Source organism: Tenrec ecaudatus, chromosome 1, assembly GCF_050624435.1.
Source record: "Tenrec ecaudatus isolate mTenEca1 chromosome 1, mTenEca1.hap1, whole genome shotgun sequence".
Classification (NCBI taxonomy): domain Eukaryota; kingdom Metazoa; phylum Chordata; class Mammalia; order Afrosoricida; family Tenrecidae; genus Tenrec; species Tenrec ecaudatus.
Genome location: NC_134530.1, coordinates 90,469,136 through 90,494,877, shown reverse-complemented (window position 1 = coordinate 90,494,877; position 25,742 = coordinate 90,469,136). Strand labels below are relative to the sequence as shown.

At 41.2% G+C, this 25,742-nt stretch overlaps 1 protein-coding gene and 1 non-coding gene across 2 annotated transcripts in view; one reads left to right on the top strand and one right to left on the bottom strand.

Moving 5' to 3' along the window:
• ALG6 (ALG6 alpha-1,3-glucosyltransferase) overlaps positions 1-22,988 on the bottom strand; it is a 63,657-nt gene extending 40,669 nt beyond the window's left edge. The window contains exons 1-3 of the mRNA XM_075557149.1: positions 22,884-22,988; positions 17,375-17,628; positions 768-852 (exon numbers count right to left, since the gene is read on the bottom strand). Coding sequence (XP_075413264.1) covers positions 768-852; positions 17,375-17,456 — 167 coding nt within the window. The 5' untranslated portion in view covers positions 17,457-17,628; positions 22,884-22,988. The remainder of the gene's footprint in view (positions 1-767; positions 853-17,374; positions 17,629-22,883) is intronic.
• On the top strand, positions 16,038-16,142 carry LOC142438232 (U6 spliceosomal RNA). Its single transcript, XR_012782654.1, has one exon. It is a non-coding gene; the product is annotated as a U6 spliceosomal RNA (small nuclear RNA).
• Positions 22,989-25,742: the final 2,754 nt, after the last annotated feature.

Here is a 25,742-nt window from a genome sequence, read left to right as displayed (position 1 = left end):
TGCCCACCTGTAGACAGCTGGACACCCCTTCCAGAGGGGTAGTGAGGAGGAGATGGGCCACTCAGGGTTCAGTGTAGCAACAATGAAACTCAAAACCTTCCTCTAGTTCCTGAACGCTTCCTCCCCTCCCAATCATCATGACCCCAATCGTACCTTGCCTTGCGGACCTGGTTATACCAGAGGATGTACAGCGGTGCAGTGGGGATCTGGAGGCACAGGGAATCTAGGACAGACGAACCCCTCAACACCAGCGGTGGGAGTGGCGACACCAGGAGGGAAGGGCATGTAGAAAGGGAGAACCGATCTCGGAGATCTATGTGTAACCTCCTCTCTGGGAGATTGGCAAGGGGGAGGCGGGTGAGGGGAGACGCCGGGGAGTGTAAGATAAGATATAATAATTATTTATAAACTATCAAGGGACCAGGGGTGGGATCGGGGAGGGAGGGGGATGGGGGGGGAAGGGAAACCGAGCTGATTCCAGGAACCCAAGTGGAAGGTGAATTTTGAGAGTGACGAGTGCAACGAATGTATAAGGGTGCTTTGCTCAATTGATGTATGTACAGATTGTGATAAGAGCCTTATGAGCCCCAATAAAAAGATTTAAAAAAAAAGAAAATTCTAGGAAATACATAAGTGGCATCAGTATGCAGGAGATGAGGAAGTTTAAAAAAAAGAGTAACCTTTCCTTTTAAATTTAAAAATATCTTCAAATAATCTATGTTGACTGACTTGGGTAAGCAACAGAATTAAGTTAAACTGATCCATACCATTGTTTGACTGGTAAATTAAAAGTAATTTCTTGCCAGTGTCTCTGAGCTTCATAATCACCAAACATGGGGGGTTTTCCAGCACCTAAGGTAAAAAGAGTAAGACAACACACTTTAGCATATCCGTGACTTTGCTTCCCTGTGAAGCTTTTCTAAATCACAGAGGCAGGACAATGAAGAAAGCCATGACCACCCAAGCCCATGGAGTGCATTCCGGCTCAGTGTGACCTGCATGGGGGTTGCTGAGGCTGTAAGTTTGCCATGACCACCCAAGCCCATGGAGTGCATTCCGGCTCAGTGTGACCTACATGGGGGTTGCTGAGGCTGTAAGGTTTTAGGGAAGGCAGACAGCCTCATCTTTCTCCCAAGGAGCTGGCTGGTTGGTTTGAACTGCTCACCTTGAGGTTAGCAGTCCAATGCTTACCCAATAGTGCCACCAGAGGCCAAACCCAGAAGAAATGAACCAAAAACTTTGTAGTTAGAGAAGTGAATCCTGCACCACTACTTAGTGACCATGGGTCCTTGGGTAAATTACTAAACCTCCCTTAGCCTCAACGCATTCACAACACAATCAGTACTACTGACCTAGAAGACTAGTGGCACAAATTAAACAATCGAAATAAAGTGCCCAGTGCAATGCCTGGCACGCAGTAAGCATATACTCTATCAGAGCTATTATTAATATTAATGTGTTCATAGTACTAAAGTATCTCAATTTATTTTTAGTCCATGGGAGTCTCAACTATCAAGTCCAATAAGTAAACAAATAACAAAAATGATTATCATTTACAAAGGGCTCTGATAAGCTAAATATAAAAAACATAAAGTACAGAAGCCAAAACAGACTAGTATAGGCTATAATGACATTCATTAGATCAGGTTTTGTTGTCAACCTGGTTATTTAAAAACCAACTCAGTCAAGTTTTTCCAGTTGGTGCAAAATTAATATGCCGTTGGGAAAAGAATGCTTTGAAAATGATGATGGCAGCATATGTGCAAATGTGCTTGACACACTGGATGAATGTATGGATTGTGATAAGAAATGTAAGAGCCCTCAATGAAAGTATTTTTAAAAATTAATATGCTCTACTAACGGAATGGTTTGGATTTCTGGCTTATAAAGTTGTTTTTTCATTTTAAATTTGCAAATAAAAGCTAATAGGTGTCTAGTAGTTTACAGTGATAGAGCCGACTAGGTGCCACCAGCCATTACAATCCTATGAAGTAGATATTGTGCCTATGTTACAGATGGAACAACGGAAGCACTATGGCCACTGAGGTAATAGAGTCTAGATCTGAACCGAGACCAACTGGCTGCACAATTCATGCTGAGGTACTATTTTGTATTGCACTGCAACTTGGCAAATATGTTATTAGCTTGACTCATTTAAAGTTATATAGATATAATTCCATGAGTGAATAGTAAACACCTATTAGTAAGCTAACAATTGATTATAAAACTAGGATAAGGACAAAGAGGTATAGTGAAATGACAGGTTTTAAAATCTGGAAACAAGGTGAAATCAGATAAAGTTGCATATATTCATGAATCCCTTGGGCAGAGGTTCCAAATGTGAGAGTGACATGTGAGGGGCTTTAAAAAGTCTGTGGGGAAATTCCATGATTTTTTAATTCCACTTTTCCATGAATTTTTTTGAAGCCCTCTTGTCTTCCTCACACTTAAACCCAGCCCAGATTTTCTCCAGTTTCAGAACAGACCATCCTTTCTTCAAATGAAAACCACACGGAGTAGATTCTTTGGATTTAGCGATTTTTTCATACAAATGTCCCAGTACTGGTACGCAGGCACGTGTGCAGACACACACCCACAGATGTCACTTAGCAGCTGCCATGTCTTGTTCAGTTGTTCACTTTCAGGATAGCGTGGCACCCTTGGGCTACCAACTTCAAGATCAGCAGTTCAAACTTACCACCCGCTCCTCAGGAGAAAGATGAGATGATCGGCTCCTATAAAGATTTAGAGTCTCTGGAGGCAGTTCTAACCTGTCCTGCGGGGCTGCTAGGGGTCAGAGTGACTTCAGGACGGGGAGCTTGGTTAGGAGTGGGTTCCCAATAAGTGCCGCTACAGGAAGGGTTCTGATGATAATCAATGTATTTTTATCAAATGAAAGATCTTAAGTACAGAAGACTTTTAAAAAACGTTTAGTTGAAAAACTGAGTAAGCCCTAGATTTTCCATTTACTCGATAGGAAACATTAAACAAGCTGTGGGACAGACAGTCTGCGATGACAGATCCATTACTTATGCCAAACCTGCTTCCACGCCGCATGGGAGCTTATTCTGAGCACTGGGCTTGTTTGCAGAAGGACAGCAGTGAAAGCCCAAGATGATCTGCAGTCTTCACATAGATTAAATCTCCAGTGCATTCCTTTTGACCGCCAACTAGGCCCCACTCCTGCTTCTGGAGCCCTGCCGCTAACGTGACGGGCTCCTCTGCCACCAGCCATGCTTTTGTGAGTGTCCTCTGCCCTCCCAAGCGCTTCTTAAATCCCTGAATTTCCACACACCCAGGAAGACCACTTTGACCTCATGCTAATGGCCTCCCTCCTCCGGTTGGTGTGTCTTTGTCTTGTCTTTTCCAGTTTCGGACTTAATAACGGTTCTACATAACTTGAATGTGAGATTTGGGGTTTCCTTTTGTGCCCGTATAAAGAATACCCATAAATAGATTCTTGCCCCAAACCTCTTGAGGTCACTATCTGACTCTAAAAGTCTAAGCCTCTGCTCGCGCTGTCAGTCCACATTCATTATCTCCCGCCAACTTAACCCAGGCTTCAAGAATCAGCCCCAACTAAGGGGACCAGACGTCCCGCTTTGGGCAGGACAGTCCCAATTTTTAACAATTTTTCCTGCGTCCCGCAGCGTTTTTAAAAAGTCCTGATTTTTGGAAAGAATGCACGACAAGTTAAGGTATACGGTTTTTGGCTGTCATGTGGCTATTTTGCCAGGAGAGGAGTTTATCAATGGTGTCCTGCTGGAGTCCCGCTTTAACAATGTGAAAATCTGGATCTAAACCCTCGATAAAACTTTTCTCTCAAATTGAAAACATACTTGCTCATGAGTCATTAACGTCTCCCAACACTCATACTTCCAGGATCTTTATTTTATTATCACATGACAATTATTTTGAAATTGTTACTCAAACTAGAGTTTTACTTGCTTACTATGGACAAGAATTTTATTTTTGATAGTTAAAAGAAAATACATTTTCAGGCATCTACCACATACTTGCCTTAAAATGGACTTAATTAAACGGAACGGGAAAAACTAATCCCTCCAAGAGAGAGGAAATGGGGGGAGATTTCTAGCCCTAATAGCTGTGAATGAATAAATGTGTATTATCAGCAACAACCACAAAAAGAAAAGAATGCTCCAGTGAATGTTGTATTTTTGCACATGTTTTACAGGTGTGTGTGTGTGTGTATGTGTTTCTATTTTAAGGAACATGATTGCTATCTATGATTTCTTTGGGGGGAGGGACAATGGCTCCCCCTGCCACTCCTCCCGCGTATTTGTTTCTAGTTGTTTATGTTTGTTCTGGAGGGATAAGGAGACGTTCTTAAACAGTTTCTTATACCTGAAAAATCCAACTATCCCGGTTTTCTGAACTTGCTCTACACTTGCGTCTAGACTTGTGTAACTACAATGTGGTCAGTGTGGAAGAATTTATTACCATCCTCTAACAAATAGAAGAATGGATAATGACTCTCTTTAGGGTTGAGAAACAATTTTCTATCCAGAGTCTGACCTACTTCAATAAATTCAGCTGACACTGCTATGAAATTAGTAGTTAAGTTTTTAAAACTGCTAAAGTGCCCTTAAAGCAACCCAGAAGGGCAACCCAACAGGGCCTATGGGAGCTTCACTTGGGAAGGGCAAAAGGATTCCTTCCATGGTGATTAATTCGACAAATTCATTTACATAAAACTCAAAATCACATAAGGAAAACAGAGTAATGTATATGTACAGAACTACAATTCAGTCTCATTTTCAGAAAGATCGTCATAAGCACAACTTACAATTTTTCTTCATTAATTACAGACCTATTCAGAATTATGGTAGAATTTTAAAGAGAAGTAGCTTATTAACAATATTTACTAATTACCCTTATATTAATATTTTAAACCTTCTATGAGAAGAAAATTTGGCTGATATTTTATATAATTATATGTCTTTTATACTTTACTAGAAAGAGGATACAACACAAATAGCAATTGACTAAATGAGAGAATCTAACTTAATTTATTACTTAATAGAACACAGTCATTGAATAAAGCTTACTAAAGTACCAAAAGTGATTATGACTTTTCTCCTACAAAATCCATACAGCTAAAAAATTTTTCTTTTAATTTTTAAAATCCATACAGCTTTTTTTTTCAGCAGGGGAGTGGATTATTAAAATAAAATAACCTTCCTTGGTTCAAATGTTCCCATCTGCTTTAAAATCATTGTTTACAATTTGGATCAAGTATACAGGAGTTATAAATCTCTATAATAATTTACAAGTGATCAATAACTAAAATTAAAGGGTGATTTTTAAAATTAACAACATACATAGACAATTTGCCTATATCACATATGCATTTCTAGAGAAGTGATATATTAGACGCAAGCACTGAGTAGGATTAGAAATTGTGGAACCCCCAGACTATGACCCTTAGTTATCCTTCAAGTCTAGAACTGAACTCAACCCTATGGCTCAAATTTTAGTCACACAATCTCACTGGTATGGAGTTGATGCTGACCCAGAGTAACACTATAGGACAGGGTAGAACTTCCCCCTTTGGATTCCCAAGACTAACTTTTAGAGGAGTAGAAAGCCTCATCTTTAGCCTGCTGTTCACCTAATGGCTTTGAACTGCCAGCCTTGCAATTGCAGCTCAACTCATCACCATGAAGCCACCAGGGCTCACCAGCCAAACAATTGGTCAGTTGTAAGTGGAACAAGAACACTAGTGAGGTATCCACACCTTAGTGTAATCAACCACTTAGGACTAAAGGAGCAACATTGACCCAAAGAGAAAGTTCAGGAGGGTTAGAAAAGAAAGACAAGTGGGAACTGTGGTACATTCAGAGAACTGCAGTCAATGAAATGAAAACAAAACATATATGATGAATTGTTGAATGTAACACTGATGATCTATGGTTAACTTTCACCAAATTCACAATAAAAAGTTTTAAAACTAAATAAAATAACCATGATTAAGTATAATAACAAAAAGGCATTTTAATTGAGGGGGAAGATCTCAGAGGAATCACAGGTACTTACTCATTAATCCTTCTAGCATTTCTACAATATGGGAGCACTTCACATGAGAATGCTAATTCTTTATGATACAGGTAACAGCTATGACAGAATCACCATTTGTGTGGGTGTTTGGCACTTTTATTTTTCTCTTCTGAAAAACTGACAAAAATATAGTATCATCTAAAAATACTCTACTAACAATACTTAGATAGTATAATGTAACACTATTTAAGAAGCAATCACAATACTTATGCTGTATTCCAAAAATAATCAAATTTTGTTGATTTCTTAATAGGGTAATCTTAGAGCAAATTTAAAATACATATCAAGAGTCCTGTTTACCAGACGAGGGGAGTAATTCAGTAAACTCACACTTTATGAGCAAGAAATACGAATAAATACGGAATATAAGCAATGGGCACAGAAAAGTGTAATTTAGGCTTGTCCTCTACTTAACTCCCCTCAAATATGTGAATGTATACACCCGGAATACTGAAATCACAAGGCTGCTGGTGGGGTGTCACAGAGTTGGTTCTGACTCAGTGACCCCAGGCACAACAGAAGGAAACGCTGCCTGGTCCTGCACCATCCGTATCACTGCTCCTATGCCGGAGCCACTACGCCAACCCATGACTTCCTCGTTTTCGGTGCCCTCCACTTCACCAAGCACGATGTCCTTTCTGGGGACTGGTCTCTCCTGACAATATGCCCAAAGTATGTAAGAGGCCTTGCCATTCTGCTCTAAGGAGCACTCTGATTGCACTTCTTAGAAGACAGATGGGTTTGTCCTGTTAGCAAGTTTATCCTTTTACTTTCAGGATTCTTCCCTGGCACCACAATTCAAATGCATCCATTCTTCTAAGGTCTTCCTTATTCAATGTCCTCCTTTCACATGCATATAATGCAATGGCTTGGGTCAGGTGCATCTTAGTGCTCAAAGTAACATCCTTGATTGTCAATACTCTAAAGAGGTCTGGCGCAGCAGATTCTAAGACTGTTATTTTACCCTATATCTTAATTTTCAGTTCATTGCAACATCCCCTAGAACCTGAGTACCAAGAAGTACTATTGTTGTTTCCCAAAGTGGAAGATACCTCACCCTGGGGGGCTCCAGAACAGTCCAGATCCACGAAGGCTACAAAAGTAGAAAATGATACATTTTCCTGGATTATGGACTATATTACAAAAAATTCCAGTTGCTGGAAGGTGCTAAGTAATTGGGTAATTCCTCCCCCTCCCCCCGCTCAGAAAAGGGACAGTAGGCCAAATAAGTGTGGGAAAAAATGCATGATGTAATGAATGGGTAAGGAAGAAACACCTGGGCTTTGAACCCAGCTCAGAGAACTCTGGTAGGATTTTTAAAACAAAACCTTTGGGGAAATGATAAAGATGATACTTAAAACTCTGCCTTGGTTCTTGGTAGTACAGGGAAAAAAACAAAACACCACTGTACAAATTCCCAACCATAACCTACACATACTCAGTGTGAGGCCCAATTCACAACAAGTGTATGGGCCTCAAGAGTAGGTGAGGCAGGCATTTATTTTGACTTGTGGCTATTACTCCAGAGGTCAGAGAAAAGGCAGTACAAAGAAGGAGTAATTAGCAAATATATTGATAAATGTGAGGAAAAGTCTAAATAAGCATTGAATGCATACACTATCATCATTAATGTCTAATTTATAAGTCCAAAGATCATAAGGAATGTAAAATCCTAAATAATAATATTTAATTTGGAGGTGAGGAATGGTAATGGAGTTAAAATTTTCTAAGGTCCTTGTAGTGTTCAAGTAGACGATATAAAATATATTTTTAGACTTCATTATGTTAAACATGTATATGAAAATCACCAAATTATCTCTGGGAGAGAAAACAGAGGTATAGCTTAAAAAACAATAAAAGTAGTATAGAGGAATTGTATATACATATCTAAAACATAGTGATTACTAAGAATAAAAGAATAGAAAAGATAATAACAATAAAAGAACCTAAAGAAAAGGAGTAAAACTATATTCATCTTAGAGGAGACATGTTAAGGAAAAAAGCAATATGTAAATAAACAGGGACATGAAATTTGTGTGGGAAGATTATAAGTTACCTAATAATATAGCTTTGAAATATACAAAACAAAAATTAATGAAATGACAAGAAGAAATTGCAGTTCCCTTACTTAGTGGTAAATCAACTGAACCCAAATAAGTAAGAAGATAAAAAAATTCACAAAAGCAGTAATACTGATTTAATGGATACTGAATGATTGTAACGTTCAGTTTGAATTACAATTCAATGTAAGGAAGAACAAAATCCTTACATCTGGACCAATCAGTAACTTCACAATAAACAGAGAAAAGGTTGAAGTTGTCAAGGATATTGTCCTGCTTGGATCAATGAATGCTCATAGAAAGAGCAGTCACGAGATCAAAAGACACATTGCATTAGGTAAATCTGCTGCACAAGACCTCTTTAGAGTGTTTAGGATCAAGGATGTTACTTTAAGGACTAAGGTGCACCTGACCCAAGCCATGGTAGTTTCTCTTGTGTCATATGCACGTGAAAGTTGGACACTGAGGGGGAGGGAGGGTAGGGTGGAAAGGGGGAACCAATTACAGGGATCTACATATAACCTCCTCCCTGGGGGATGGACAACAGAAAAGTGGGCGAAAGGAGACGTCAGACAGTGTAAGATATGACAAAATAATCATTTATAAATTGTCAAGGGTTCATGAGGGAGGGGGGAGTGGTAAGGGAGGGAGGAAAATGAGAAGCTGATACCAGGGGCTTCAGTAGAGAGCAAATCTTTTGAGAACGATGAGGGGAACGAATGTACAAATGTGCTCTACACAATTGATGTATGTATGGATTGTGATAAGAGTTGTATGAGCCCCCACTAAAATGATTTTTTTTAAAGTTGGACACTGAATAAGAAAGAAACATAAAAGAGTCAATGTAAGTGCAGCATAGCAACGATGAAACATACAACTTTCCTCTAGTTCTTTAATGCTGCCTCCCCTTCGCTACCATGACCCCAATACTACCTTACAAATCCAGCTAGACCAGAGATGGGACATGGGTACAGATAAAGAGCTGGAAACACAGAGAATCCAGGACAGATAAACCCCTCAGAACCAATAATGAGAGTAGCAATACTAAGAGGGAAAGGGGAAGGTGGAAGGAGAAGGGGGGAACCGATCACAATGATTTACATATAACCCCCTCCAAGGGGGATGGACAGAGAAAAGTGGGTGAAGACATGAAAAATAATAATAATTTATAAATAATAATTTGCCAATAATAATTTATAATAATAATTTTTATTATTTACAATTTATAAATTTCAAGGGTTCATGAGAGAGGGAGGGGGAAAATGAGGAGCTGATACCAAGGACTCAAGTAGAAAGAAAATGCTTTGAAAAGGATGATGGCAACAAATGTACAAATGTGCTTGACACAATGGATGCATATATGGATTGTGATAAAAGTTCTATGAGTCCCCAATAAAATGATCTTTTTAAAAAACAAAAAAGAGCAAACTTAAAGCCTAACTATTTAGAATTTTTTTGAAGTTCTAAATAAGTCATGATTCAAAGCAAAAATCACAATGGAAATTAGAAAAAAAATATTACTGGTGCTACTTGAAAGGAAATTTAAAATGTAAATGACTATATTAAGAAGACTGAAGATTAAATAAGCAAAGATATCAATTTAAGCCATTAAAAAAAGCACAAACTTTTAGGTTACTAATGAAAGGATCAAATTAGTTCTTTGAAAATACTAATAAAATTAATAAACCAATCAAGGGTTCATAAGGGAGGGGGGAGCAGGGAGGGAGGAGGAAAAATGAGGAGCTGATATCAAGGGCTCAAGTAGAAAGAAAATGTTTTAAGAATGATGATGGCAACAAATGTACAAATATGCTTGACACAATGGATGGATGTATGGATTGTGATAAGAATTGAAGGAGCTTCCTCCCCCAATTATCATGATCCCAAGTCTACCTTGCAAACCTGGTTAGTACAGAGGATGCACAGCGGTACAGCTGGGATCTGGAAACACAGGGAATCTAGGACAGATGAACCCCTCAGGACCAATGGTGAGAGTGGTAACACCGGGAGGGAAGGGGGTGTAGAAAGTGGGAACCGAACTTTGGGGTCTACATATAACCTCCTCTCTGGGGGATGGGCAACAGGAAAGTGGGTGAAGGGAGACGCCGGGCAGTGTAAGATAAAATAAAATAATAATTTACAAATTATTAAGGGTTCATAAGGGAGTGGGGAGCGGGGAGGGAAGGGAAGGGAAAAAAGGAAAATGAGCAGATTCCAGGAACCCAAGTAGAAGGCGAATTTTGAGAATGATGAGGGCAACAAATGTATAAGGGTGTTTTACTCAATTGATGTATGTATGGATTAAGATAAAGAGTTGTATGAGCCCCAATAAAATGATGTATAAAAATTTTTTTAAATAATAAACCATTGTTAATTTTAATGGAAGAATATAAACCATAAGATATTAAAAGGGAACTAGTAAAAATATGCCAATAATTTTAAATTTTAGTTGACATAAGTTCCTATAAAAATATTACAAAGAAGAAACAAAAAACTCATATGGTCCTACAACCATTAAATATACTAAATCACTGTTTAAATACTTTCACACAACAAAAAAACCCTCTAGGTCTAAAATAATTTTTTTGCTATCAAGTTCTACTAAATAATGAGTACAAACAATTCCATACTTGTGTAATTTCCTCTAATTCCAGATTATAGGAAACTAAGTAATACTCACTACTTTATTTTATGAAGCTAGCATAACCTGGATATCAAATCTAACCATGGAAGTTTGGTTCAATACTAAAAAATCTTTTAATATAATTTCCAACACTATAAATTACAGGAAATTAAGTGGATTAAAAGCACTCATTAAAATTAGGCACAAAGGAAAAAAAAGTTAGGCACAAGAAAAGAATATTTGCTGCTTCTACTTCTATTCTACTACTATAATAAAGATCCTAGCAATAAAAATAAAGGTATAAATAGTAGTCAGATATAAAATTATCATTATTCCAAATCATTTTTACTTAAAAATTCATTACATTCTATAGCTAAGTCGTTAGCATTAATAAGGTTAGAAAGTCCTGTGCCAGAAACCAGAAAAATTAGATGGTCCCCAGCTACCATTACAGAATGATTTGATCAAAATTCTATATAAGAATTCTGATCAAGAGCGAGGAAAATGTGGTACATAATTTCAAATTCTCATGGAATCCAAACATTGGGAATCATTGAGGCTGGATAATACCCCAAAACTATTGCCCTAAGACAGTCTTTTAAACTACAGCCACAACTCTGCCCTACAGTCAACTTTTATTGTCAAAAAATTATTTAGCTTAATAAGTAAAGAATGTCTGCCTCATCAGGGAGCGAGGTAGTACCAATGAAGAACACAGCTTTCCCCCAGATCCTGGATGCTTCCTCCTCCCAACTACCATGATCCGAATTCTACCTTGCAGGGCTGGATAGGGCAGAGGTTGTGCACTGGTGCATATGGGGGCTGGAGGCACGGGGAATCCAGGGTGGATGATACCTTCAGGACCAGGGGTGTGAGGGGCAATGCTGGGAGAGCGGAGGGTGAGTGGTTTGGAAAGGGGAACTGATTACAAGGATCCACATGTGACCTCCTCCCTGGGAGATGGACGGCAGAGAAGGGGGGGAAGGGAGACTCCGGATAGGGCAAGATATGACAAAATAACAATCTCTATATTATCAAGGGCTCATGAGGGAGGGGAGAGCGGGAGGGAGGTAAATAAAAAAGAGGACCTGATGCAAAGGGCTTAAGTGGAGAGCAAATGCTTTGAGAATGATTAGGGCAAAGAATGTACGGATGTGCTTTATACAATTGATGTATGCATATGTATGGATTGTGATAAGAATTGTATGAGCCCCTAATAAAATGTTTTAAAAAAAGAATGTCTGCCTCACACATAGAGCTCTCTTAAAGAACCAGCTATATAGGAACAAACTGGCAAAGGCAATTCAAAAGATTAGCTGAAAGAAGCTTAATGAACAATGAGTTTATCTTAATGGTAATGGAATAATTTGGGAAAAGACAGTGAGAACAGTTATATACACAACTTGAAGAAAGTAATCGGTGTAATTGAATTGTACATGTAGAGTCTAGACTAACTGCAGCTCTCAAGCCACATGTGGCTCTTTTGGTATGTACATCTGGCTCTGAAGTAAAATTGAAAATTAAAATATCAGAGTTTCACTTACAGTATATTATTCAGATAATGGTGAATTCATTTGTTTGTAAAAATATATTTATGGTTCTCAAACAATTTTTAAATTTATGTGAGGGGCAAGATTGGCTCTTCTGTCTCAAAACTTTGCCGAGTCCTGGTCTAGACTATTGAATTGTGTGTTTTCTGGTACACAAGCTCATCAAACAATAAATAAATTTTATACTAACTTTATTTATTTACACTAATATTATTTATACTAAAAAATAGTAAGATTGGAAAACTTGCCAAGTATAAAAGACAACATAAAAAGTCAACAACACACTATCAATAGAATTACCTTATGCTCCAGGAAGTGAACCAGAGATAGATAAATCATAGATGGATGAATGGATTTGGGCTCACACTTAATTCTAGCTCCAATCTAAGAACAACTAATGCTTATGACATGGCCCTGCTTGAAGCTCACACTCAAGAAGAGATCACTGAAGATAAGGGTGCTACAGAAAAGTGTGACAAAGAAGCTACATGGTGCCTGGCTACCAGAAAGAACAGCATCTGGGGTCTTAAAGACTTGTCATTGAACAAGCAGCCATTTGAAGGGGGCATGAATTGGGCCCACATGGAAGAAGCATATCAGCAGGTGTTATCCAAGGACTGTGAATGATAAAATCCAAAACCAAAGGAGGGAATGGGATCAGAGCTTCAATTGTGAATAACTGGGTTTGGAAGGCTGTGGATGGCAGTGGGAGCCCCAAATCCATGGCCAGGGTCCACACGCGAATGAAGCCTCCTGTGAATCCCTCTGACCAGACCAGGGTGTGAACAGCCTTGCTATCATGCAGAGTACAGTGTCCTGTTTTCTTTTTCTGTATTTTGTTTTCTGTTTTCCGTATATGAAATCCAGGATAGGAAACGCTATCAAGTCAGTAGGTACATTGCTGGGTTCTTGAGGGGTAGGGTTGAGGGGAGGTAGAGGGCTGATGACAATGGGTCCAAGAAGGAAGGAAATGTTCTAAGGTTGATTGTGGAGATGATTATATGGCTCTTATGTGATTGAACTACTGAATTATATGATATTGTAATACAAACTAATAATGCTGTATAAAATAGTCAACGAAATAGTGACAAATATCTATAAAAAGCAATTAAAAATACATCATTTAATATTATGATGGGAAAATATGATACCAAGAAATATTTCATAGGAAGGATGTGAATATTATAAAATACAAAGGTCTTCAAAAAGTTCATGAGGAAATTCCATTATCTTCAAGTTCCACTTTTCCACAAACTTTTTGAAGCCCCTCTGTATTTTTTGAAGACACGAAGGAACACTTGAATAAATGGAAAAATAGTCCATCATAGTAACTTCGAAGCCTCAGTATGCTAATGCTTGCCAGTTTTTCCCCAAACATGGATAGTATAGAACCCAACAGAGCTTTCCACTGAACTTTGAGAATTGGAGCGATAGAACAGACATGTTTGTGTGGTACTGCTTTATTTGCTGTTGTTCATTGTCATAAGTAGGGTTCAACTCATGGAAGCCTGTGACAGAACAAAACACTCTCCAGTTGGAAACAAACACACAAAAAACACTGCTTGCTCAGTTGTGTGCCGTCTGCATGATCGCTGGCATATTTGATTCCACTGTGTACTTATTCTATCAGCCCATCTCATCCACGCTTTTCTACAACAAAAGGTGGCGACATTTCTCCTTATGTGGCCCAGTCTTTGCTCAATAAAGCCCTGTGGTGTCCTCTCCCGCCATCAGCAGGAGAAAGGTCTCTGCTTTAAAGCGCTTGCTTGGCTACTCTGGACCCACCCAGTTAGTCCATCACACTCTCCCTGTCTTAAGTCAACTGAGTCATGAACTGTAACCTTCTCACGGATCTGCTATCTCATCATAATCACAGGAACTAGGGGTGAGGGTGGGGCATCTGCAGGGGCTTCAAACTGCGTATCATTTTCCACATTCCAGAGCCACACCACCACATGTTCTAAAGGATGCGGAAGCAACAGGAACCCTCACACGTGGGAAATGCCAGGCAGGCTTGAAACAGGAGCCCCCGATCAAGTCTGCTCTGGGAATGGCAGCAAATCGTTTCTGCCTCATCACTTCCACTTGTTTTGCTCTATCCGAGGGCTGGGTGTAAGGGAGCCTGCCTGCTTTGGTTCTTGTGATTGTTAGGTGTTGGTGACAATTTCACGAGGGAAAAAATCAAGTATAGCAATTGATACAGTCTAGCTCACCAGAGAGCAGTACTGGAGAACGATGACACCAGAATCTAGCTCTGCAAATAAAGTGCTCTCTGTGACGAGCTGGAGATGGACTAATGTGTTCTGGTGCCCCTCTCACCAAACTCCCAACATTCAAAACACACCCCTTTTTATGAGACAAAAATGCTCCCAAATCCGAGCACATCCAATTAATGGAATTTATTACACACATACACCGTGAATCTGTTCTACATCTAGGCTTTCCATCTCAGTACGTTTGAGTAGAGATGAGGATCATCCTCAAATTCTTCCCTTTTCTTTGTCCTCACACACTTCATCTTTACAGCTGGCTGGTTCAAACTCAACTGTGTATGGAATACTCTCCTCACCCACCTCATCTGCCTAGGACAGACCTTCTCTCCCTTTCAGAACACCCTGAAAGGCTGTATTCTTTAAGTCTTCATCTGAACTAAATGTCTGCTCTTGTGTTCCCAATCTCCCCTATTCATACCCTGGCCACAGAGTCGATTCCAACTCACAGTGACCTACAAAGAAGAGTGAAGCTGCCCTCCTCTAGGGATTGCAAGACTGTAATCTCTAAGGAAGCATGTCGTAGTGCCACTGGTGGATTCGAACCGCCAACCTTGTGGTGGTTAGCAGCTGAGCTCTTAGCCATGTGTCACTGGGGCTCCTGCTTTGTTCATAAGACACTTCACGTTAATGTAGTATGCATTTTATGTGCACCCTATCTACCAGACTGTGAGCTTTTCAAGAGAATATTCCATTATTCTTGACCACCCTAATGACCAGAAGAGTGCTCATGGTACAGCAGACACTCCATAAATATTGTCAGGTTAAATGATCTGATGTGAAGATCAAATGAGATAGGAGATGTGAATCATAAGTGTGCTGGTTGCAGTCCTACACCAAGAGGGGGCTTCAAAAAGCTCATGGAAAAATCCCATTCTTTTTCATTCCACTTTTCCATGAACATTCTGAAGTACCGGAACCCTCATATTAAAAACAAAACATCATTCAGACATATGCTGATAGCACCACTTGGTAGTAGAGGTTCCTCAAGTTCAGAGAGATTAACTAATACCCTATAAACAAGGAGAGAAACTAAGATTTGAATTTATGTTCCAAAATGTTTTATTTCCTTAAAATTACTCAAATTCATTTTTACATCTTACCTTTGTTCAAGCTTTCTTCTTATATGGAGGCTGCAGTGTGAAGTCATAAAAGTAAGTACTGATTTTAAAATAAAATTTTAATCCCAGTTGCCAGCTGTCTCATTCAATCCCAGTCATCTCACTTCCCATTTGTAAATGAGAAACATTTTCTATCTAAAATGCTGTGGTGAATATTAAGGACATTCTGTGTCTAGCGTATGGGAAATACTAATGGTGGCGCAGCTCTTCTATCACTGTCTCCGAATGTATGGTCTTTTTACTTCCAACCTCTTTCTTATCCTTTTTCACCACCATACACCATATTTTTTCTCAAAAGTTCAAATAACAGTTTTCCTAGTTAATTATAAATCCAAGTGCTCGCTTTGACAGCGCATATACTAAAATTGGAACGATACAGAGAAGATTAGCATAGCCCTTGTGCAAGGATAACATAAATTTGTGAAGCGTTCCATATTAAAAAAACAACAACAACTGTCTAGCTACATGTTCCCTCTCTCCCTTTGTATTCTTCTTTTTATGCTACTCTGGGAGCCCTGGTGGCAGAGTAGGTTACAAGTTGGGCTGTGGAGCACAAGGTCAGCAGTTCAAACCCACCAGCCACTCTACAAGACCGATTTAAAGTCTATAGCAAATTTCTAGTTCAGAAAACCAAAGGTGCAGTTCTATTCTGTCCTATAGAGTCACTAGGTGTCAGAATCAACTCAATGGCAGTGGATAGGGTGTTACATAATTATAATAGCCATGATCTCTCATGACATTGTGTCTGCACACTCCTCATGTCTAAATACCTTCTTTGAGTATTGTTACATTATGGGGATCACAATCAATATTGCAAAACAAGACGTGTATTAATTGTTAGGTGGTAAACCAATTTGCTCTATAAACTTTCACTCAAACCATAATATAAAGTTAAAAAATAACAATCATAAAATGCATTCCCTCATTTCATTTCCCTAGCTAATCTCAACTCCTCTTTCAAACATCACCTCCCCTGAAGAACCTCCTCTAACATGTCCAGATCGCTTTCCCATACCATGTTTGGACTTCACACATACTTGTACATGTGACTACTGTGACCACGTTCCTATGGAGAGCATTGGTATTCACCTAGTGCCAAACACAGTACCTGGGACATAAAGACAAAAACAAAGTACTGCCAACTCATTGTCCCTTTTCAGGGTTTCCAAGGATGTCAGTCTTTACAGGAGCAGCCTGCCAGGTCTTTCTCCTCGAGAGCAGCTGGGAGGTGTGTAACACTAAGTTTAATATGCATAAATAACTAAATAAAGAGCCACTGTGACCCTGCTTCTCCCATGAAGATGATCCCATTTCTCTCCCCTCCCTGCCTAATGCGTAAGTATTTCTTAATTTGGCATCTTCTGTAGAATACATTTTTGTCCCCTCACAACATGTGTCTACGTAATTCTTACCCAGACATCGTTGCACTGGCATTAGTTCTTCTTTGTGCCAGTCAAAAATACTGTACCCTATTAAACCCTTCACCACCACCCACACACACCCATAAAATACTTCATCCAACCGTGCCCTGGTGGCACAGTATTAAGCTAACTGCAAGGTCAGCAGTTTGAAATCACAAGGTGCTCTGTGGAGAAAGAAGCAGCTTTCCACTCCCATGAAACTTTATCCAGAGGAATATTTCTCTATCTTTTAAACAGTAAAAATATATTACCTGAGTAAGAATGAAGAGAAACTGTCCACCGTACTATTAGTCCTATTAAGACCACTATGGTCATGAAGGGCAGCTTCTCCATTGTCGTTCTTCAAATTTAGAAAAGAAAAAAGTGGGAGCGGTGCTGGGGCACTTTCAACATGTAGTCAGTTACTTCTTCTCTTGATCAGAGTGATGTTATCACTTCCACGGAGACCCGAGCTTGAGAAGAGTCTAAGTGATTGTATGGATGGTGATAAGAGTTGTATGAGTCCCTAATAAAATGTAAAAAAAGAAAAAAAATGTAAGCCTATCATCAATCCTGTCACTTAACTGATATACAGCAGCCAACCAGATGCAATCTGAGGTGTCAGACGCATGCGCAAACAACTGCTCTAAGTGCAGCAAAACTGACAAGTTATCGCCAACTTTTAGACCTTAAATGTATGAAGGGTATTAAAATAAGTGGAGGAGCTGGACAAGTAAAGAGACAAACACGTATCACTTTCTTATGGTATGGGAGATTTTGACACAAGCCGACATTCAGCTGACGTCCAGAGCACATGAACAGTTCTGGAACTTACTCGCAGAGGGAAAGTACCCAAACACGAGAAAATGTGCTAACTCCTTGACTGCGTTATTCGGCTCTACCTATTTACGTAAGTCAGCCTTTCCCACATAAAGCCCATTAAGTCCAAGTACCATTCCACCAGGACTGATGATCATTTGAAGTGTGCTTGAGGCTGGCTGTCAGCAGCTACTGTCCAGACTATGCATCCCTGGCTCATTCCATTCAGTGCAAGTCATTAAACTCAGGTAATGACAAAAAATGTACATATGTAATTGTGTTGTGCAATATGGATTCATGTGGTTATTCAAGGTAAATAAATATACACTGTACATATAAAGACTTCTCAGTGCATTTATGAATAAATGTAATCCATAAATAAAAATAAATGTTTTGCATTTTTGTTGTTGGTAGATCATTCTGACTTGATCATTTTATAGGTAGCTCGCATGCTGACAAAGCGCGAGCACCCTGCTCTAAGACAAAGTAGAAAGGTGGTGTGAGAGTTCTAAGGCTGTAAATCTCTATGGGGGCAGACGGCCTCATCTTTCTCTTGTGGAACAGCTGGTGGATTTGAACTCCCTACCTTGAGGTTAGCAGCCCAACACTTACTGCGCCAAAATATTTCCACAGGAATTTTAAACAACAAAAATTATGTTCAAAATAACAATATTCATAAGGAACTTGGAATGAACATACTGTTTTTAATTGATACCATCTTGATCAAGCTTGCTAACAAGAATGACAGATGAGTGATTACAAAAGATTTGGACAGCATCTATGGATGGACCGAATCTAACTCCAGAAACCATGACACATCATTTCAAAGTCCTGTACTGAAATGAAAAACAAACAAAAAGCCCATCCAACAGAAGGCATGGGTACTGAATGGGAGGTAAAGATAACTGAAGATAACTTTAAAGTATTTCAATTATATATTAGGAAAATATTTTAAAATTTAGAGCTGTCCAAAATTTAAGTGAGCCTTGGTTCTTTCTCTGAAAGAACCAAGTTCCTCTCTAAGAGGCCCAAACAAGTTCTTGTCTCCACAGGTCTATCTAAATAAGATAGGCTGGATGGTTGGAGGAGAAAACAACAATGGGAGTGACAGTTCAGCGGGGACATGGGCGAGGGGGAGGTGGGGGAAAAGGTAGTGGTGTTAATAAACCCAGGGACAAGGGAAGAAGCAATCCAATTTGGTGGTGAGGCGGGTGTAGGAGGCCTGGTTGGGCATGATCAAGGGTAATATAACCAAGAGGAATTGCTGAAACCCTAGTGGGGACTGAGCATGATAGTGGGACAGGAGGAAAGTCAAAGAAAACAGAAGAATGAGCTGGGAGGCAAAGGGCATTTATAGAGGTCTCGATAAAGACATGTACATATGCAAATATATATATGAGGATGGGGAAATAAATCTATCTGCATATATTTATAGGTTTAGTATTAAGGTAACAGTAGGACATTGGGCCTCCACTCAAGTACTCCCTCAATGCAAGAATACTTTCTTCTATTAAATTAGCATTCTATATGCTCACCTTCGCAACACAACCGCTGAAGACAAAGCGGGTGAACAACCAAATGTGGTGAAGAAATCTGATGGTGCCCGGCTATCAAAAGATATAGCGTCTGGGGTCTTAAAGGCTTGAAAGTAAACAAGCAGCCATCTAGTTCAGAAGCAACAAAGTCCACATGGAAGAAGCACACCAGCGTGTGCGATCATGAGATGTTGAAGGGATCAGGCATCGTCAGAACAAAAATCCTACCATAGTGAATGAGGGTGGGGGAGTGCGGAATAGAGACCCAAAGCCCATTTGTCTGCCACTGGAGATCCCCTTACAGAAGGGTGTTGGGGAGAAGAGCCAGTCAGGGTGTGATGTAGCAACGATGAAAAATATAGCTTTCCTCTAGTTCCTAAATGCTTCCCCCTCCCTCGTCATTGTCATGATCCGAATCCTACCTTGCAAGTCTGGCTAGACCAGAGGATGTACACTGGTACAGATAGGAACTGGAAACACAGGGAATCCAGGGCAGATGATCCCCTCTGGACCAGTGGTGTGAGTGGTGATACTGGGAGGGAATAGAGAGGGTGGGTTAGAAAGGGGGAACCTATTTCAAGGATCTACATGTGACCTCTTCCCTGGGGGACAGACAACAGAAAAGTGGGTGAAGGGAGACGTGGGACAGAGCAAGATATGACAAAATAATAATTTATAAATTATCAAGGGTTCATGAGGGAAAGGGGAGTGGGGAAGGAGGAGAAAAAATGAGGAGCTGATGCCAGGAGCTTGGGTGGAGAGCAAATGGTTTGAGAATGATGAGGGCAATGAATGTACAAATGTGCTTTACACAATTGATGTATTATGTATTGTGATAAGAGCTGTGTGAGACCCCAATAAAATGATGTTTAAAAAAAAGAGGCCCAAACAGAAATTAACTGCATTGTCCCTGGGGGCACAGGAGTTAAGCATTGGCCTGCTAATTCAAAGGATGTCAGCTAAAAGCCAGCCAGCAGCTCCACGGGAGGACAACTTGGGAAGCTGCAACTGTAAAGATTCCAGCTTAGAAAAAGACGCATGGGCAGGTTCACTCTGTCACACAGGGCCACTGAGTTGGAATTGACTAGCACCTAACACAATAGATGTCTAATTTATAAAGTATCTCCTGAATTTTCTTTTTGGTAGCAAAATTGTAACTGAATTAATATAAATCCTCACAATGCAAAAGTTTTTCCAAACGGTGGTGATTCACCCAAGATTATTGCCCCTTTTTAAGACTATATTCTTTGGTGAGTATATAAATAGACCTTCCTTTCTTCCTCATGTGGTTCCTACTACAAGTCAAAGAACACCAGGTCATGCCTCTTCCTAACAGCTGTTACATGCAGAGTACAATCTAAATATCCAGGGCATAAAACCCAGAGATCTGACGTCTTTCCAACTTCAACTCCCCCTGCTGTCCTACAAGGATGTCTCTCTCTTCTCTTTTCCTAGACCCGTCAGGTTCATTCACACCCTTGCATTCCTTCTGTTCAGGATGTTCTTAACCCAACTCTTCCCTTCTCTAGTCTCTTGTTATTCATGCCGTATCTCGTCACTCCCTCAGAAAACTCATTCAGAACTACCCCTACCTAAAGTTTTCCTGTCCCATTGCCCAATTTAATTTTCTTCTTATGAGAAATTGTTTTCAAACAACAGGGAACAATCACATAAATAGAAATCTGAGCAAAAAAGTTAGACACCAAAGAATATACACCATATTGTTCCATTTAGGAAAGTCTCATAAATAGTCCAAATTGATCCAAATGGTGTTAGAAAAAGTTTGCCTTTGGAGAAAAAGAAGATCATAATTGAGAAGCTCCCAAGGACGATCTGAGCTATTGGGGATGTTCTTTCTTTTGATATGAGTGGTGGTTAAAAGAGGTTTTAATTTGTGGCAAGTTATTATATCTTTAGTTGCTGTCAGTTATGACTTGCGATGACCCCAAGTATGCAGAGTAGAACTCCATGGGGCTTAGTTAAAGGCGGTGACTTTCAGAAGCAGATCTCCAGGCCTTGTTTCCAAGAATCCTTGTGGTAGATTTGAACCGATAGTCTTCCAGTTGGTAGTCCCGTGCCTAACCATTTGTGCCACCCAGTCACAACTGTACATATGAGTATATTTCAATCAGTAAGGTATGAAAGGAATTTTATTCTTCTGCACATTGCAAATTTCTATTAAAAAAGGTACGACGGAAAATCACATTGATCAATATGAATATAAGCTCCATGCAAGCAGGGAGAATCTTCTTGGTTTCAGTGCTGTGTTCCCCACAGGACACCCTGGTGGCGCAGTGAGTAAAAGAATCTACCAACCTTCTCCGCAGAAGAAAGATGTGGCTCCTGTTAAGGATTACCCAATAGGGCAATTTTACTTTGTCCTATAGCATTAATAGGAGTTAGAATCACTTCGGATTTGGAGGAGGGGGGGGTGGGGGGGGGGGAATCTTCCCTGCATTCAGAAACTAAGTAGCCATGAAGTATTTGCCAAACGGAGCGCCTCCTGTGGAAAGGAGCGGTTACCTAACTTTAGAAATACAGTGTGAGAATCTTTAAATTGCTCTTCTTAAAACAGTTCAAGGGCTGGCTATGTTTCCCACCTGTAGAGTTGCTTCCTAACCTATGCCCGCTCCGCGGAGTGGCCAAACAGGTAGCGAGCCCGGCGTCCTTGTGGAACGGGAACCAAACCCTTTGCTATCAAGGCTATTCTGACTCCGTGCGACCTTACCAGGCGGAAGAGAACTGCCTCGTACCCTTTCGAAGGTTGCTAACCAGAAGGTCAACAGTTCGAAACTACCGGCCGCCCCGCAAGAAAAATTAGAGGCGCTCTATTCCGATAAAGATTTACATCTCGGAAACCCACGGGCGCCGTTCTGCTCTGTTCTGTAGGGTTGGTGTGGGTCGGAAGCCACTACATGGCAGTGAGCTTGGTTTGGGAATTTTTACGGGTGCAAACCGCCCCTTCCAGCTCCAGCGACAGCGAGCCTAGGGTTTGGTTAGCCGTGCAAAACGTCACCATTCAGCTCGTAGACGCCGCCACGGCGGGCCTTTCAACCAAGAGCGCCCTGCCCGCTTCTTGTATCGTAATCTGTCCCTTAATCTGGAGGTTCCGTCCATCCCGAGCAGCGCCACGAGACCCCTGCCCCTGCCGCTTCTCCTGGAGCTCCGAAGGGCCAGGTCCCGAAGGCCACGGGCACCAGGGACGCGCGAGCCTAGGCCTCCACCAACCCCGCGCCCTCGCTCCGCACCGCGTCAGCCGGCTGCGCTGAGGCGGCCCCGCGTCCGTCCCCTTCCGCGGGGCGGAAGGAAGAGCCCAATGGCCTCCACCGAACCGCCTCGAGACGCGGCGAAGAGCAGCCTCCCGGCGTCGCGAGCCTCTCCCGGCACAGCCCGGAGCGCCAGAGCCCCACGGACCCCGGCCTCTTACCCCGCCGCCCACCGGACTTGGAATTCGGGTCTGCAGCGACTTCCCCGACGGCGCCTGCGCGCTCGTCCCCGCGGAGGAGCGCCCGTCCGGCCTCCCGCCTCCCCGTGCGCGCGCGCGCCTGACGCGGGAGCGAGTCCGCAGGGCGTAGGGGGCGGGGCGAGGGACTGGGCTCGGGGAGGGCCTGCCAGTTAAGAGGGCGGGGCACGAATGGCTGGAATGCGCGAGGCTTCCAATGCCGGGTTAGGCTGGGGGCAGGTGGAAAGCCCCTTACTCTTCTTTCCTGGGACCCGGCCAAGGCCACGCGGCTGCTTAGTCCACAGATTCCAGCCAGGGGCGTGCCCTGGCGCCCTTCTTACCGCGGAAAGCCCGAGGCTAGTTGTCACCACTGGGCAGTAGTAGCTCTTCCTCTGGGCCCCAAAGCCAACCTGCTTGACGTTCTTGGAGCACCTGCTGGAGAGATTTTATTCGAAGAGCAAACAGTGAGCAACCAACTATTTTCAAGAGACATAAAAGTAAAGCAAGTGCTGAACCTTTACCCAGCGTCCCACCTGTGTTAGAAAATGTCCTCTTTCTCGAATTCTGCTCTTCTGCATAAGCCAACCCTTCAATATACAAACTAGAACTGTCAACAAATGCTTGGCTTTATACCAAGAATATTTTAACTTTTCTCTGAGCTTCTGTCTCCTCATCTGTGAAATGAATTTGAGGGTGAGGTTAATTTCCACATCAAAAATTTATTTGAAAGACTTCCAGGCTTTCAAAGTTCGGCAAACTTAGCCAACACCATACCCCTTGAGGGAATGAGCCACTGGACTTGAGGACTTAGGACCAGAGCCCCAGGAAACAGCTAAACATCTGCAACAATAATGTCCTACATACTAATCTAGTGGGTAGCAACTCGGGTCTTAAACGTTAGCCAGCAGTCATTTAAGATGCAACTATTGGTCCCTCCATGACCAAAACAAGTAAGAGTGATGAAAATCAAAGATTGAATAAAATAATTCATCCAAAGGACTCGTAGACCGTGCAAACCGCATTCCCCACTATCCTAATCCCAGGGGAAATATATGGTGCTAAACTACCACTACTGACTGTCTGATCTAATTGTGATCACAACAGAGAGAAAAATGTCAGACAAAATTCAAAAGCATATAAAAGACTAGACATAGTTGTCTGGTAGAGACTGATGGAACCCCCAAGATTCTGGCCCTTAGACACCCTGCAAACCTAGAATTGAGCCCATCCCTGGGAATCGACTTTCAGCCAAGCAATAGACAAGCTTATCACTCAAACAATAACGCCAGGGAGCAATATACTCCTCAGTACATCAACTACACAAGGGCAAAACTTCCCAAAGGCAGAGCTCGGAAAGCAAGAAGGGACAGGAAAGGACAAATGGACATGGGAAATCCAGAGAGGAAGTGGGAAGAAAGAGGGCTATTACATTGAGGGAAATGCAACCAATGTCATGAGATAAAATGTTGAATGGAGATAAATTGTTGAATGGAAAACAAATTTTTCCTGTACACATTCACTCAAACTTTGATAAAGAGTTTAAAAACTAAAAATTAAAAGACTATCAGCCCTGCAAATATGGACGGATGTAGCCAAATCTTTGCCCTCAAATCCTTTAACTCTCATTAGATATTTTCATGCTTTGAAGGATAAGTACATGAGGTGCTATAGCAACTGGAGAAAAAGGGTTCACTGTACACTAAACTCTTAATAAGCCAACAGATGGGAGTCGAGATTTCTCAACAACGTGAAGGCCAAACCTGAGAAATTTAAAACATGCAGAATAGTCTCCAGGTTAGATGGTGGCTGATGACGCTGAAGAAGAATGACTCGGGAAAGCCTGGACATTTTTCAAAGCTGTTTTAAAAATTTTTAGGTGATCAGCGATAAGCTGTTCAATTCTTTTTAGAGGGAATCAAGTGTGCAGTACAATACTAGGGGAAATGTAAAGTGGTAACAATGGAAGAAAACTGGAGGGAGAGGGAGAAATCACTGGAGTACTCCATGCGTAACTAGACAAGGGCTTGGAATAGTGGAACTGGAAAGAAATCTAAGAAGAATAATCTTGGTAACATGCAATATGGGGGAGATGTGATACAAAGTGTGGCAGTCACATAATCTCCTGTCAATTTGAGGGGTGCCCTTTAGCTTGTCAATCAGGTCACAAGGTAACACCCAACAGGAGGATTCTGGGAACTTCTTCTTTTTCTCCTGGGAGAAGGCTCGCGAGTTCTGTCTCTTCTCTTTCTCTCTCTCTCTCTCTCTCTCTCTCTCTCTCTCTCTCTCTCTCTCTCTCTCTCTCTCTCTCTCTCTCTCTCTGACCTTCCTGTTGACAAGCCATGTGGAGGACAGCCAGAGCCGTGGAGCTGCAGGAGCTACCTGGAGACCCGCACCAAGGCTGAGATGCTTCCAGTGCCACTAGATCCACCACTGGCTTGTGATCTTCCTGCATTCGGCATCATTGCATGTACTGTGTGAATCTAAAGAGAAATTTATGGTTTTGTATTGAACATAGGGGCTAGTATATTGGACTTATGTACTTGATCTGGACTGGACTGGGATGTTTTCTTAATATACAATTACTCTTTGATATAAAGCTCTTTCTTATACACATCTGAGTGTCTATGAGTTTGTTTTCCTGGTCAACCCAGGCTCACACACAAAGTAAAAGGAAGAGCAAAGGATGGTTCCCAGAGTTTAGATTCGGAACTGCTAAGAGAACCAATAGCTCCGGGAAGCCTGGGGGAGAAGCTGGCTTGGAGGGGGAGACGGTGAGTTGTACTGTGTTTGAGATGGCATTAGAACAGCAAAGTAGAAATATTCCGGTACCGGTTATAAATAAGA